This window comes from Phodopus roborovskii, unplaced genomic scaffold (assembly GCF_943737965.1).
Source record: "Phodopus roborovskii unplaced genomic scaffold, PHOROB, whole genome shotgun sequence".
Taxonomy (NCBI): Eukaryota; Metazoa; Chordata; class Mammalia; order Rodentia; family Cricetidae; genus Phodopus; species Phodopus roborovskii.
The window spans coordinates 3820029-3835422 of record NW_026125562.1 but is presented as its reverse complement, the minus strand read 5'-3'; the positions used below and the strand labels follow the sequence as shown (position 1 = coordinate 3835422).

The following is a 15394-nucleotide window of genomic DNA, read 5'->3' as shown; positions in this document are numbered from 1 at the left end:
GTGTGAAACACATCTCGTGGTCAGACAGTTCATTTCTTCCTGCTGATTATTATAATAAAGCTTGAGGGGGACCTTTGTGGATTCCATGGCGGGTGAGGTTGACCGAGGCAGAGGGACAAAGTAAGAAGTTTCATTAGAAAGGGGAGGCAAAGAAAGAAAAGAGAGGTAAAGAGACACAGAGACAGAGAGAGGACAGAAGAGAAAGGGAGACAGGAAAAGTCCTGTCTGCCCCAGGGGACCTGCTGGGAAGAGAGCATGGGAAAGAGAGACCTGGTGGGAAGGGTCTGTCATTTAAAGGGGTCCTTTGCATCTGCTTGCAGACTATGAATCATGGAACCTTGGGCTGATGAGTGTACTGCCTGTGTTCTGGCAGGTAACAGGGGCAGGCCAGCATAATGCCTGAATACCAACAATCCCACCTCTTCTTATTATTAAGAAGATGGGGACTTAGGCCTGGCAGATTATGGAATAAGGGCATCGAGTTCTCAAGACTACTTTCTGCTCACCTGGGGGTATTGACCATCTTTGAATGATCCAAAAAAGCTGGGGTGCTGCCACATCCTGGGGTAGCCAGATGTTTCATTGCAGTTCAGGCTGTATGGAACTCTCTGTTGCCTCTTAGACCTGGCAAGAGGTTGACAGAGCAGAGGACAAGGTTAAGTTTAAGAAAAAAAAATTTTTTTCTTAGGTCCTGGTACTTGCAGGAAGGAAGATCATAAAATGAGGGAGGAGTTCCCTAGGGGTCCCAAGATGAGGGATGGGAGTCCTGACACCAAGGAAAGGCTAAATAATATTTATCTAGAGTGAATCTGACCTGTTTGGATGGGTCCAATTCAGCTCCCTGGAACTTATAAAAATCCTTTGAGTTTGTGAAAACAAAACCTTTATACCCAGTAGCATTTCCATTGTTTAGGATCTGTACTGAAATTTGTGTTGTAGAAATGGCAGTATACTCATGTCAGAAATGGTTTGGCTGAAAGCATTAACACTCTTAAAACTGGCAGACATCTTTAGCATAATAAAAATCACCTTAATTTTGAGCTTGCAGTCATCATGTAGTGGTATAGTTTAGTGTTTTGTACTCTATCAGAGTCGGATTACTAGCTTATTAAAACTTTATTGATTAATATTAAGACTATGAACAGTAGTGTAATCAGAGAGTGAGGTATCTGATAACTTGCATTTGTACACCTTAAGTCACTTTATTGTACCTTAAAACATTTTTGGATTCATACATCTTAAGCTTTTATGTTCTTACATAAACTTTATACCTTAAAACATCTTTTTAAACAAAGGAATGGTAAGAAGTTAGACTGAAACCAACAGCCGTCAAACTGCATCAGAGTTCTTGAAAAGGATAAAAGTTTACCTGAGTTAATGATTAGAGAATGACAGAGATTTACTAGCTAGCCAAGTGGACAGCCACTCCCAGAGTCCTCCACAGTTGTTGAGGGCAGAGAGGCTTTAAGGACACTTGCCTTCGGCTGATAACTTGAGCTTGTGGATTAGGAGCCTTGGGAAGACTCACCTACTGTTGGCCTAAGCAACATGGAGAAAGTCGATTCCATTGTCCTCTTGTCCACAGTCCGGAGTCCTTCATAGCAGTTGAGGTGAAAGGCAGGTTATCTCAGTGGCTAGTGTTACCACTTTTGTGGGCGGGGTTTCTTCAGTGTCCACCAGTCTCCTTGGAGTAAACGCGTAGTGCCAGCAGTTGGCCTGTGTCTCTGTTATGAAAAGCTTTTTTCATAAAACATTTTAAATGCCATGTTCTCTAGATCTCTGAGCATTTGAGAGCTGTCTGTCTGTTTAGTACATCTCAGCAGACAAAATTTGTCTTTAGTTAGTTGCCTTACACACTTAGGCTAGGTAAGGCTTTACCCCTGTAATTAATTAGTCTGTACTTAGTATGGCTACACTGACATTACTGCAGGAGCTGTCTGGAGAAATGCATCCAAGTTGAGAGGCTGTGGAGGGATGTTTTACTCAAAGCCCTCTAGCCTGATTATAATTGGTTTTAACATAGTAGGTTAGATAGACACCTACAAAGGACAAAGAAGTAGAAAAAAATTCACTTTTGTAATAGAAACTTAACCTTTGTAAACAGCTTACAGGAAGGACAGGGTGGTGTAAATATTTTGTTAATTTGAAATAGATCTTTATAACCTTAAATTTTATCATCAATTAATACATATTCATTTAAAATAATATTTATCACCATATGAGAATGCATAATAATTTAGAAATATTTGAAACTTACTGCTTCCTTAGTCTAGAAGGAGGCACACATACAAAGAGTTAAAGCTGGCTTACATTTCTTAAACAGTAGCTACATGTACACGCACACATAGATATATTAAACAGGACTGGGTAAAAGTAAGAAGGAAGAACCAAGGTGTGATCTCTGATTCTCATGTTGTACCAAACAGACAGGACATTTAAAGAGACAGAGTAGACTTAAAATTGCTATCGACAAGAAAATAGATCTACTACAGATAGAACAGGCAGGGTTTTTGCTTGAAATATGTGCCCTACTGGGCCCTGGAAAAGCATGCCATTACACAAACAAGCCATGTACAACAGAGCCAGTGAAAGAAGAAATTAGAGACAAAAGAATAATAGGGAAAAAAGTAAATTATTTTTTTTCTGACAGCAGGGTATGTCAGCAAAAGCTGGCTAGACTACCCCTTTGCCAAAGCTGAGTGAAGGGAGTGACCTATTGTTGTTAATGATTTATTTTTATTTTATGTGCTTGAGCGCATATATGTATGTGTATTGCTTCATGGTTGGTGTCCACAGAATCCAGAAGAGGTCATTAGCTCCTCTGAGTGACAGGCAGTTGTGAGCAGCCATGTGGGTGCTGGGAACTGAATGCAAGTCCTGTGCACTTAACCACTGAGCCATCTCTCTAGTCCCCTTGTAGTTCTTATTACCATCGAGGGTTTTTGTTTGTTTTTTTTTTTTTCTTTGTATGATGAAACATGATGACCAAAAGCAAGCTGGGGAGGAAGGGTTTATTTGAATCACAGTTCCATATAACAGTTCATCATCAAAAGCAATGAGGCCAGGAACTCAAGCAGGGCAGGAACCTGAAGCCAGGAGCTGAAGCAGAGACCATGGTGCCTGTGTGTGTGTGGGGGGGGGTGCTGCTTGCTGAGTTGCTTCCCATTGCTTGTTCAGCCTACTTTCTTATAGAACCTGGGACCACCAGAGCAGGTGACACTATCCATAATGGGCACATCAAACACTAATTAAAAAAATTACAGCCAAGCAGTGGTGGCACACACCATTAATCCCAACACTTGGGAGGCTGAGGCAGGCGGATCTCTGTGAGTTCGAGATCAGCCTGGTCTACAGAGTGAGTTCCAGGACGGCCTCCAAAGCCACAGAGAAACCCTGTCTTGGGGTGGGGGGAAGGGGAAAAAAAGAAAGAAAGAAAAGAAAAAAATGACCTATAGGCTTGTCTACCCCATCTTATGGAGGCATTTTGTCAATTGAGGCTCCTCCTCTCTGGTGACTCTAGCTTGTGTAAAGTTAACATAAAACTAGCCAGCACAATCCTTTAGTGTTTTCTTTTTGCTTATTAACATATCTTTTCTTTAATTTGAAGAACTCCCTTTGGAAATTCTGGTTAGACAAATCTAGTAAAATCTGAGGGATGTGTTCTCTCAAGCTTTGCTCATCTGGGAATAAGTCTTTTCTTATGGGGGCTGGGGGACTGACTCAGGTTGTCAGTCTTAGCAGCAAGTGCCCTGACCCACTGACCCACCTCAGGGGCCCCATGAGTGCTCTCTGATCTCCTCACATTGGATGTGTGTTCCTGTTTAGGTTTGGGAATTTTATGCCACTATCTCTTCAAGGGTTCTAAACCTTTGTCATGGTTAAGCATCTCTTGAACCCCAACAATTCAAATACTCTTGTAATGCTGTCCCAAAGGCCCTGTACATTTTCTTTTCTCTTCTTTGTTCTCTTAAGTTCACTAATACTTTATCTTTGCCCTATTCTGACACTGATTGATGCCTTTTCTTACATCTAAAAAATTGTCTCTCTTTTTAGCTCAAAGATTACTCTTTTTTTGTTTTAGAATTTATCACTTACATTTCTGTTAAATTTCCCTTTTAGAGTGTCATTTCTCTTTGTTCTCTTTAAGTTTGTTTCATGTCCTTAAAGTGGCTGTTTTACATTTTCTATCGAAGAGTTCCCTTAAACTAGTTGCTATATGGTTGGTTTCTAGAATTTTACCTTGAATGTTAGGTGGCTTCATGGCTTCCTAAAATTCTTGATGCTTGCTGCTCGGTGGTAGCCTCTGAACACTAAAGGTTTATGTATTATTCTAGAGTTTGAAACCTGGCTTTGTTTGTGTAAACATTCCCAGAAACTCAAAGTTCGATGTTTCTCCCCAGTCCTCTCTGAGCCTATAGACACTCCCATTATTTCGGCAATAGACCAAAGTTCAGGGGGTTTTGTGATGTTGCCGGTGATGTGTTGCTGTTGGTAGACTGCTGGAGAAAGATCAAAGATAAGATTTATCCCAAATCTGTAGCATGAACTAGAGAAGGGCCTTGGAATGAAGAGCCCTTCCCCGCGAGCCTCTTTCTGGAGCCAGGGTATACCCAGATGCCTTATTCAGAGCCACCAACCTATAGTCAGACACTGTAAGATTCTGTGTGGGTCTGGATTACACTCTGGCAATGCTGTGCCACACTGAGACCCTGCTGAACACAACCCTGGGACAGGACCAAGGCCACAGCTGAAGTGAGCTGAAGGCAAAAGATTCCTACCGCCACAGGCGATGCTGGCCAGGGCAAAAGTCACAAACTGATGTCTGCCACTAAAGCTGTTCCAGATGGGGGACACTAGGACCTGTTCAATGTTAGGTTTCACCTGCTTGGCACTGATTCCAAGATGAAGTCCTACGCTTACTACTCTATTCTAGCCCTAGAGAATGGAGTCTTGCTCCACAGCATAGAGTAGGAGTAATGAGGGCGAAGATAAGTCCCTTGACCTCCAAAGGTGACATTAAGCTGGTTTGTGATTGGTGACCGGTGATCTGCACACCCTTAGGGAGGGGGTTGCCCTAGGACCTCTCAGAGACTAGTAATGACACAGGGACAAACTACCTATCCCACCAGCACACAGCTCTCTGCCTGGAGCCAGAGTGGACATAGAAGAGCTCTCTGGGAACTGTTTCCTGGGCTAGGGACCTACAGCTTTTGCCTGTTGCTGGGGCTCATCAGAACAGGTCCAACACCAAACTCTAAGGCAAAGCCATATGTACCCTGCTCCCCACAGAATGGAATATTGCTTCCCTCTATACTCTAGCTGAAGGAGCATGGCAAAGGCAGTCACTTTGCACCCTAGCTAACACAGTTCAGTGGCTCAGTCTGCAGAATCTGGCCTTGGGGCAGGGGTACGCAAGTCTGCTGAGGACTGGTTTTAAATCTAAATCCCTAACTTTGTACTTTTCTCTCCTGGAGCTGGGGAAAGGCAGGCAATGGCAATTCTATCCTTCCTGTATTTTTCAATGTGTCTTTTCTTTTCCACATAACAAACCCAGCCACTGTGACATCTCACGTGGCTCTGGTATTTCGGCAGGGACTGGGGACAGGGTCTTGTTATGCAGTTCAAGCTGGCTGGGAACTTAGGATATCCCTGCCTCAGCTTCCCAAGTGTTGAGATTGTAGATATGTCCATGGTTCACCTGGCTTTCTTAGCTCTGTGAACAGTGTAACCCTGTCGGTGGGTATGGTAATAATCCATGCAAACCTGGCCCCACCCCTTGGGCATGTGGCAAAGCAATGCCCTGGCTCTACAGGCAAGTGTAGAGTTTCCTTTAAGAGAAAAAATTGGCCCACTTTCTCTCTCTTTCTGTTGTTTCTCTGAGGAGGCAGATGTCTGTCTCTCTGTCTCTGTCTATCTCTTTGTCTCTCTCTTCTCTCTTCCCTTTCCTTACTCCCTTACCTTCTCCCCAATAAACTCTCCACATGAGTCATTTCTGTAGGTCTCTGTCTGTCTCCCACCTGCCATGTGTCCCGCATCCACCATGGGACCTACCGCTAAACTGTATTACACAAGGTCTGTCTTCAGAGAGATGACTACTGGAGTCACACTAAGCAGGTATCTTATTCTATCTTTCTCTACTTTTAATCTTCTGAGGAACCACCACTATACATTCCCACCCATGATGGGAAAGGCATTAATGCCTCCACACCCTCACCAAGTATTTAATGTTTAAAAATTGTCAATGTAACCATCGTAAAGTGCATGAAGTAGAACCTCATTACAGTTTAGCTGCACCTTTCTCTAGTTGTGATTTTTCTGAATGCTTCCTACCATTTGCCTATCTTTTTTAAGAGAAACAGATGTTCAAGTTCTGCCCACTTTTGAATGGTGATAGTTGCTTTTTGCTGTGGTGGTGACCATCTGTGTTTGTAAAGAAAGTCATGCTGGACTCAGCACAGCCTATGGCTGCTTCTACAGGAACGAGGCAGAGACGAAGTGTGTGAAGGACACTATATTCTAATCCACCCACAATATTAGCCTGTGAGTCGAGTGTTTGTAAGTCTTTTTTAAACCCATGTGTACTGAAGTATAGACTAATATTGTACTCTTTCTACTTTACTTTTATTATATTGTCACTCCTAACTTTCATTGCTTTTTTTTTTTTTCATTTTATTTTATTTTTTGAAGCTCTTGTGCATGCTGGGTAAATGCTCTACTACTGCCTTATAACCTAATCCTGTTTCCTTTTAAAATTTCATTTATCTCTAAAGTTTAATAAACCTATAGCCTAACTGATTTTGATCTTACAAGTTTCACAAATTTTGAGCATCTCTGGACTTTGATATTACTAGGTTTTTTTGTTTTTTTGTTTGTTTGTTTATTAATACCAAGAGACCAAATCACTCTATGCAGCACAAGCTGGCTTAGAATTCATTATGTAGACAAAGCTGGCCTTAAACTCACATAGATTCCCCTGCCTCTGTCTTGTGGGTACTAGGATGAAAAGCGTGCACCATCATACATGGATAGTTACATAATTTTAATGACTCATTTATTTTGCAATAACCTCACAAGTTGCCTACAGTCCTTAGTTTCTTAACAACAGCAGATAACTTCTGGCAACTGGCAGTGAACAATGTCCATCAGGGACCTCCTCCAGATCTACTCCCTATTACAGGCAGTGCTGACCAAGGTCAGAATCCACAGTCTACCATCTGACACAGGAGCCTCTTCAGCGGATGCTTCTCCAATGAGTCTAGTTCCTTTGTGTACGAGCTGATACGAAATACCATGACACAGATGATTACACCCTGCTGTGTTGCAGCCCAGCAAACCAGGCCTGCCCCATCTCAGACCATGCTCTTCCAAGGGCAGCTGGAGAGCCTCTTAAATCCCTGGATGGGGAGAGACTCTGAATGTGGGAACTCTGCATCTCATACTACACCTCCTCAGGCTAATTCCGAGTGCTAAACAATGTTGCTGGCTGCATAGTTAGGCACAAGCATTGCTGAGCACAGTGCTTTACAGTTTCTGAATTGCAGGAGTAATGACAGTGGGCCAGTTTCTCTCATACATATCAGAAATGAAAAAGTCCAACGGGACTTAGGATGGAGTTCGGTAAAATACTCCAGACACAAACTGCAAGCGGTGGGGAACGTTTATGGGGAAACATTCCAAGAATAGGAGGGGAGGTGTCTAGCTTAGGGAAAGCTTCTGGCAGATAGAAATAAAAGGTGCTTAGCCTAATGGAGCCCCCTCCCATCAGCCCAGAATCTCTGCACATTTCTGTGGAGGAGGCCCAGGGACTGCTATATTCCTCCTATAGGAATCCCAGGGCAGACAATGTAGAATTAAGACCCAAACACTCTTATACTTGGCATGACCATCTCTCTATCTCTCTCATACACACAGGCACACACGCCCACAAGTGCATGCACACCCCCCCCCCAACACACACACCTGCCCCTTCCTTGAACAACAAAACAATGACCACCCAGGCAAGTCAATGCAGTTCTGAGAGCCACAGGCAAGAGGACACAGAGCAAATGTGCTTCAGACTTTACTGGGGATCAACCAGGGCTGGACAGTCCCATATTGGGGGACTAGGGTCTACAAATTAAGGAACTGGTCTCTTTGACGATGCTGGGCAGCCTCACATAGGCAGTCGTGAACATAGGCAGGACTGGTTTCTCTGGAAGTGCCGGGGAGCCACAGCGCCACATGCATCCCTTCATTACCCTCAGCAAAGCTTCGAGCTACTTGGATCCAGGGCAAAGACAAGGAAGGGGGGAAGGGGCTCTGAAGGAATGGGGACACGGAGTCACAGAGCATGACTTGGGAGAGGGTCAGTGGAAAGGGGGGTCGCTAAGGCCTTTCAGAGAGGACTAGAATGGAAGAGAAGGAATGGGAAGGCTGACACAGAGGTATAGGGACCCCAGGCCAAGGGCCAGCAAGCACAGCCATTGATCTCCTCCTGACCCTGGTATTAAGGGGTCCTACTTGTTACCCCACTTGGCTTTCTTCAAATACAATGGCCTTGAAAGGAAGCGGCTGGATTTGATGTAGGCAGAGATCTTCTTCAGGGCCTGTAAGTGGGAAGGAGAAAGCAGAGTTCAGGTCTATAGGCTCATAGGGCTGACCAGTTCCACCCCATGGAACCCACATGGGCCCAAGATTCGGAGCAGAACAGTCAACCTCAGCTCTGAAAGAGTGTCCTTCCCTAGTGTCCTACCTTAAGAGGGACATCGAATGGAGAAACCCTGAGGGTTTGCTGTCCTCTAGACAGTGCATCACAGGTTTACAAAAACCACCCAATGATCCTGCAACATCAGTCCTAACTGATCAATTATCATGAGGGAACCCGAAGTCCAGAGAGGTTCAGTAACTCCCTTCTATCCACACAGCCCTGTCACTGTTTGCACAGGCCTGTTCTTTCCTCACAGGGAAGCTCCTGCTTGCATTTGCATGGGGAGGAAGGAGCCAGGAGGGAAAAAGGAAGTTCACAGAGCATGCCATGCTGGGATAGCTTGAAAAAGAGCCCAGCTCTCACCCATGACTCAGCAAATCCTGGGTGGGAATATCTAAGATGGAGGGAGGCCCACCAGGAAAGCAGGGCAGGATTCTGATCTGTTCCCAGAGGGAAGCCAGTCCAAATTTCTCCACCTGGCACCTGAGTCCAATATTACAATACCTCAATCAAACTCATCTCTAGCTCTAATACAGGGACCACGACAAATTCAGTCACTCTCCGTGAATTTTACTAAGACTGGGTTCCCAGATAACTAACTGCTGAGGGATTCTAAAACCCAGTACTACCTATTTGCAACAGGCCGGAGCACCAGGCCTCAGGCAGCAGCTTTTAACTCTCCCTTCCCCCTTTCCCTGTGGTGATGCCAGCTCTTACATAATCCCCAAAGCCATTCAACTTGGATCAGAAACAGAGCTAAAGGGAACGCAGATTCCAGACCTGGGGTGGGGGGAGATACGGGGAGAGAGTGAGAGAGGAAGAGGGAGAGAGAGAAATAGAGAGGAGGGAGGGGGAGGAAAGAAGGAAGGAAGGAAGGAAGGAAAGAGAGAGAGAGAGAGGGAGGGAGGGAGGGAGGAAGGAAGGAAGCACTCTTTTAATTTAAAAGATTAGGAAATCATCCTGGAAAGGGGGAAGGGGAGGGCATCCAAGAGGAAGGAGGATCAGAGCATCACCTCAAAGCGGGCCACAAAGTCCTTCAGGTTGGGAAACGCATCCAGGCACTTGGGCTCAAACAGTTGATGCTGGCCAAGGACATCATAAGCGAGGAAATCCACATAGGTGATCTGCAGGAAGCGAGGGTCGGTGGAATGGGCTCTGCTAACTTGGGAAGAATGGCAACTCCTTCTCCCCACCAACCTCCCTCTTTACCTTGTCCCCTGCAAACCATGGCCGCTTTCCCAGGAACTCAGAGTAGAGCTTCATCTTCTCAGGGAGACCCTCCAAGTACTCTGTCTTCCGTTTCTCCTGGGATGGGAGGGGGAAGTGGTGGCCTATGTACCTGGCACACTCTGGACTCAAATGGCTGGTGCCATCAAAGAAACAAAACACTAAAAGATCCCAGGGGAGAAGACAAACTCTTCCTAGTGGATGACAGAGCAGTGATATTTGAGTCTTTTTTATAAAACAGTGAAGGAATGTTTGATGTTGAAAGGATGAATGGCATGGACATTGTCCCTCTGGCCAACCCCCGAGCTGCCTGTTGGGAAGCAGTCCTGATCCCTGCGACTACTGAGGACACAGTTCTGGAGGGAGAGATAGCTGAGCTCTGAGAGATATCTGGGACCCTGGTACATAACAACCCCCCCTCTTTATTTTAACTCATATTCTAGGAGCAGACAAGATGACATGAATAGTTGGGACAGAAGGCCTACAGAAATTAAAGGAGATGAAAAGGACTCTGAATACATACTCTAATGTTAAAAACCTGCATTTCTAGTGTGATGAATCCAAACTGTATCCTAGGAAACTGGCTCACAGTAGTTACTTGGCAAGATTATGGAGTCAAGAAGGCCGCTTTGTTGCTCGGATAAATAAGTCCTTAGAGAATCAGTACTACTAGACTTGACCAATGTTGACATGAACATAGGACTTTAACTCCTAACTCTGTCTTCCCCATCCATTAAGGGACTCACAAACTCAGGGCTGTAGCAGACCATCACAAGCTGCATGCGGGTGTCCATAGTCTGGTTCTCCACAATGTCCACACGAATCCTCTCCTCCTCTGTCTCCCCACCTGCAGCACACACAGCAGAGACTCATCCTCAGCATCCCACCCCAGCCAAGACAAGGAGGATGCTCCCCACGCCCCTCCCTGCAGCCAGCCCCACTCACACAGGTTGTGCTTGCGGGCGATGTAGCGCAGGATGGCGTTGCTCTGGGTGATCTTGTGGGACCCATCAATTAAGTAGGGCAGCTGAAAACACAAGCAGGGATGATCAGATGAGAGATGGGGTACCAGCAGGGATGATCAGATGAGAGATGGGGTACCAGCAGGGATGATCAGATGAGAGATGGGGTACCAGCAGGGATGATCAGATGAGAGACGGGGTCCCAGCATCCCTTCTCTGGGTGAGGGCAGACGTGGGGCCTGGCACTCAGTGTGCCTGGCATGGGAAACTCCCCATGAACACAATGCACACTGAATGGAAGAGCAGGGACAGGTGACATGAAGAGCTGGGACACAGCCCATCACAGGACACCGTGCAGCCACCAGGAGTGGGAGCAGGAGAGCTGAAGCTCTGAACCCAAACCCCCTCAGCCTGGTGAGGAGATGAGGTGAGGACTCCATGCCCTCCCCAGACCTCCCCTTCCCTGTGCCTACATTGGGGAAATCCAGGCCCAGCTTGAACTTCTCATTCAGCCACTGGCTTTGGTCATAATCAGGAGCTGTAGGCGCAAGAGAATGTAAAAAGAAATCACCCTAGTTCCTACCCTCCTATAGGAACCTGATCAAGGAATCAGGCAAACCTCACCCCCACCTGCACGCCCCCCACCCCCAGGCAGGGAATCTGCCCCTCTCACACTGAGGGGCATATTCCAAGGTTACAGAAGTGAAGAACATTTGGGACTGTAACTTAGCATATCTGAGTTACAAAAGGTTTAGGTAAATGCTAAATCACAAATAGAGGAAAAGTCGTAGCCCTGCATTGGAAGACCAAACTGCCTTCACAGGGGGTTTCTTGAAGGTGTAGACTCTAGTCCTTGCTGGAAGAGGCCTACAGATCTGTCTGGGCAACAAGGGGCCAGGCACAGGGACTCCTGTGGGCCACCAATCAGAAGTTGGGCAAGAATCTGACCAAAAGGGTGTCATTACCGTCGCCCATGGTGTATCTCTTCTCCTCATAGCTTGAGTCTGTGTACTCCAGGAGCAGGCGGATGGCGTGGCACAACTAGGAGACATGGCTGGTCAGAAAGGCACTGGGACCCCTGACTATGTGACCTCTTCTCCATATTTGAGTCCTTACACTTGATCTAACAGTACACACACACACACACACACACACACACACACACACGGGGGGGGGGGAGGAGACTAGCATCAAACATCTAGAGCTCTAAGAAGTACAGGCTGAATCCAGAAGGCCTTACAAGGAGGATCCGTTTCCTAGACCAGCTCCCAACTACTCAGCAGCACGTTCCCGCCCCGCGTCCCCATCACACTGGGCTGTCAGACCCCTCTCTCTCACCCCACGGATATCCCAGTAACCCAGTATCATGGGCATGGTGCTGGTGCTGTCTGGCCTCGGAGGACTGTGACTGTGACTACCCTGGTACACAGAGAGCCCCAGCAGGCAGGTAGTGAGTCCCTCCCTCTCTTCGTGGCCCCGCCCCTTCCTTCTTAGCCCCTTCCCCGCCCCTGTTAGGATAGGCTCTCGTCAAGGTCTTCTTCCAACCCTAAACCCAAGCCTCAACAAGGCTCTGTCAAATCTGAAGCAGCCTTGGCTGTGTGACTCCTGTAGTAAGGTTTAGATACGACCCCTAAAGCCTTGATGGGTGACTCTGCAGGCCCTGTCCCTGTGTGCTCTGTGTCCCTGTGTGCCTGTGTCTCCTCTTTTTCTCCCCATCCCTCCAAGCTGCCAGTGCCCCTGGAGAAAGGCCAGATATTGGAAATGCCATGATTTCTCCTCCTCTTATCACTCTGCCTGTTGCTAGCCCAAAACAGGACACTGCAACAAGGAGTTTAGTCCTATCGCTGGAACAGCAAGACCCTGGCCAATTTGCAAAACAAACAAGAAATGGTATTTGCTCCTTTCTGGGAACAAAATGGACCTACCCAAGGACAAAGGACAGAGGGAATATCAAATAGTTTCGGTGTTTAGTGTCTTGTCTGTGTTTGGAACTCTGGACACTAAGGGCAGTGTGAATCCGAGAGATCCCCTGCAGCCACAAAGGACAGGAAGCTGCTGTTTCTGGAAGCACAGGGCTCACAGCTGGAGTGTGCTATTACGAACCTGAGAGCATGTGTTCCAAGGGAACAGACACCTCTCCTACTTCCAAACGACTACAGAATGCTGTCCAGTGGGGATCCTTGGAGAACTCTTTCCAATACACAGGGAACTCATGGCCAGATCTTCAGCTGTCAGGGTCCCTGACCCATATGTGTGTGGTATGGGAGAGAGGCTCAATGAGCTTTTCAAGTCACCTGTGATATGGGTCTTGTGGTACAACTTCCAAAAGGACAATGATGGGAGATGCCCTTCTGTATACTGTGAATATGTTTCTCTTATTGGTTGATGAATAAAGCTATTTTGACCAATGCACAGGCAGGATGTAGCCAGGCAGGAAATACGGGTGGGGCTACCAATCTAGGAGAATGCTAAGAAGAGGAAGACAGAGGGTGAGGGAGTAAGAGATCTGGGCATCACCGGTAAGCCAAGACTGTATGGAGATACACAGATTAATAGAAATGGGTTAATAATTAAGAGAGCTAGCCAGCAAGAAGCCCAAACCATCGCCAAACAGTTTATAATTAATATACGCCTCTGTGTGCTTATTTGGGACTAAATGGCTGCGGGACTGGGTGGGACAGAAACTTCTGTCTACAGGACACATCCTATGAAGAACACTGTCCCACCTGCCAGTCCACTTCCCTGAAGGCAAGATTGTTTCAAGATCAAGAGGTTTGTGATAAATTGATCTTTAGTTGACTTTGCCCCAATTAAAGGAAATGGCAAAACAGAATACAGAAAATGGTGACCTAGACCTTGCAAATCAAAGGACAAAGCTGTTGCTCTGCAGAAAGTACATTTGGAGAATTAACACCAGTTAGGACTTCAGGGTAAAGGGTAAGCATTCCTGGAACAGAGAAACTACATACTCTGTGGGTCTTGGTGAAGTCCAGAGCTCAGCAATCATGTCACGGGGCTAGCAGGATGGGGTGATGTGGCGAATCCTCCCAACTGAGGTGGCTAAACTGCACCTGAGCTATAGAATGAGCCTAGTTCCCCAAAGTAAATTCTCACATAGCTTTCCCAAGACCGCTGTCTACTGCAAGGCACAAGTGCATGTGCACACACATATACATTGTTATATGTATTGTTAACTATCCATGTGCTGGATAGTTTATATCAACTTGGCAAAAGCTAGAGTTGTCTAAGAAGAGGGATCCACAACTGAAAAAAATTTGCCTCCATAAGACTGGCCTATGGTCTAAACTGTGGGCCATTATCTTGATTAATGATCGATATAGGAGGCCCAGCCCACAGCGTGGGGGGGGTGAGGTATGTAACCTCTGGGCTGGTGGTCTTGGATGCTATAAGAAAGCAGATTGAACAAGCCATGGAGAGCAAGCCAAGAGCAGCACCCCTCCATGGCCTCTGCATATGCCCCTGTCCAGGTCCTGCCAAGTTTGAATTCTTGCTCTCATTTTGCACAGTGATGGACTGCGATGTAGAACTGTAAGCTGAAATAAACCCTTCCTTCCTGGAGTTGCTTTTGGCCATGATGTTTTGTCACAGCAGTAGAAACCCTAAGACAAGGCATGCATTATTTTCATAATTATGAGCAGGGAGATATAAAGTTCTTTGATCAAATTGAGGAAACAATTTTTAAGAAAAACTCTAACGAATTAAAATGATAATCTTAAAAATATAGAACAAGGATCTGGAGAAATGATGTTATGTGAGCTTTCTGGTCCAGCAGTTCCCCTGGCCCTTGAGCCCCAAATGAACACACAAATGCTATATTGGTTATAATACTGTTGGCCATTGACTTGGGCTTCTTATTGGCTAGCTCTGTCATAATTATTAACCCACAACCACTAATCCATGTATTTCCACATGTTCTTATCTTACCGGGGAATGCGGAGCTTGCAACTCCTTTACCTGCTACGTGATGACTGCTCAGTGTCTCCGCAGAGAAGAGAGCGATTTCCTGCTCATCCCTGCTTATTTCCTGATTCTGCTCAGCTATGTCATGTCCTGTCTATCTGTATAGATCTCCAGACCTCTAATGGTTAGCTAATGGCAAGTTTCTGCCCAGCTTCATCACTTCCTGTCTGGCCATTCAGCCAATCAGTGTTTTATTCATTAACCAATAAGAGAAACATATACAGAACATTCCCCATCAAGATAACTCAGTAGTTAAGAATACTTGCTGCTCTTCCAGAGGACCCAGATTTGATTCTCAGCACCCAAAGGCAGTTCATAACTGTCTGTGACTCCAGTTCTGGGGAATCCTCAGAATCCTCTTCTGACCTCCACAGGCAAAACACCCATACCTAAAATAAATTGAAAAATTTTCAGACAACTTCTGGAACATTGGTGTTTATCTACCTCGCCCTTCCTTACTCTATGAAGAAAAATAAAAGGCAGTTGAACCTCATGCACAGCATAACTCTTCTATAGTCTGTAGCAATTCAGGAAATGG

At 45.9% G+C, this 15394-nt stretch overlaps 1 protein-coding gene across 1 annotated transcript; it reads right to left on the bottom strand.

Annotated features, from left to right (window-relative positions):
- Positions 1–8044: 8044 nt before the first annotated feature.
- On the bottom strand, positions 8045–12309 carry LOC127216869 (glutathione S-transferase Mu 2). The gene is made up of 8 exons (XM_051177744.1): positions 12214–12309; positions 11841–11916; positions 11349–11413; positions 10859–10940; positions 10660–10760; positions 9896–9991; positions 9700–9810; positions 8045–8585 (listed from the first exon to the last, which is right to left on the bottom strand). Exons 1-8 carry the CDS (start codon positions 12247–12249, stop codon positions 8496–8498), a joined length of 657 nt encoding a protein of 218 aa, XP_051033701.1. The 5' UTR covers positions 12250–12309; the 3' UTR covers positions 8045–8495.
- Positions 12310–15394: the final 3085 nt, after the last annotated feature.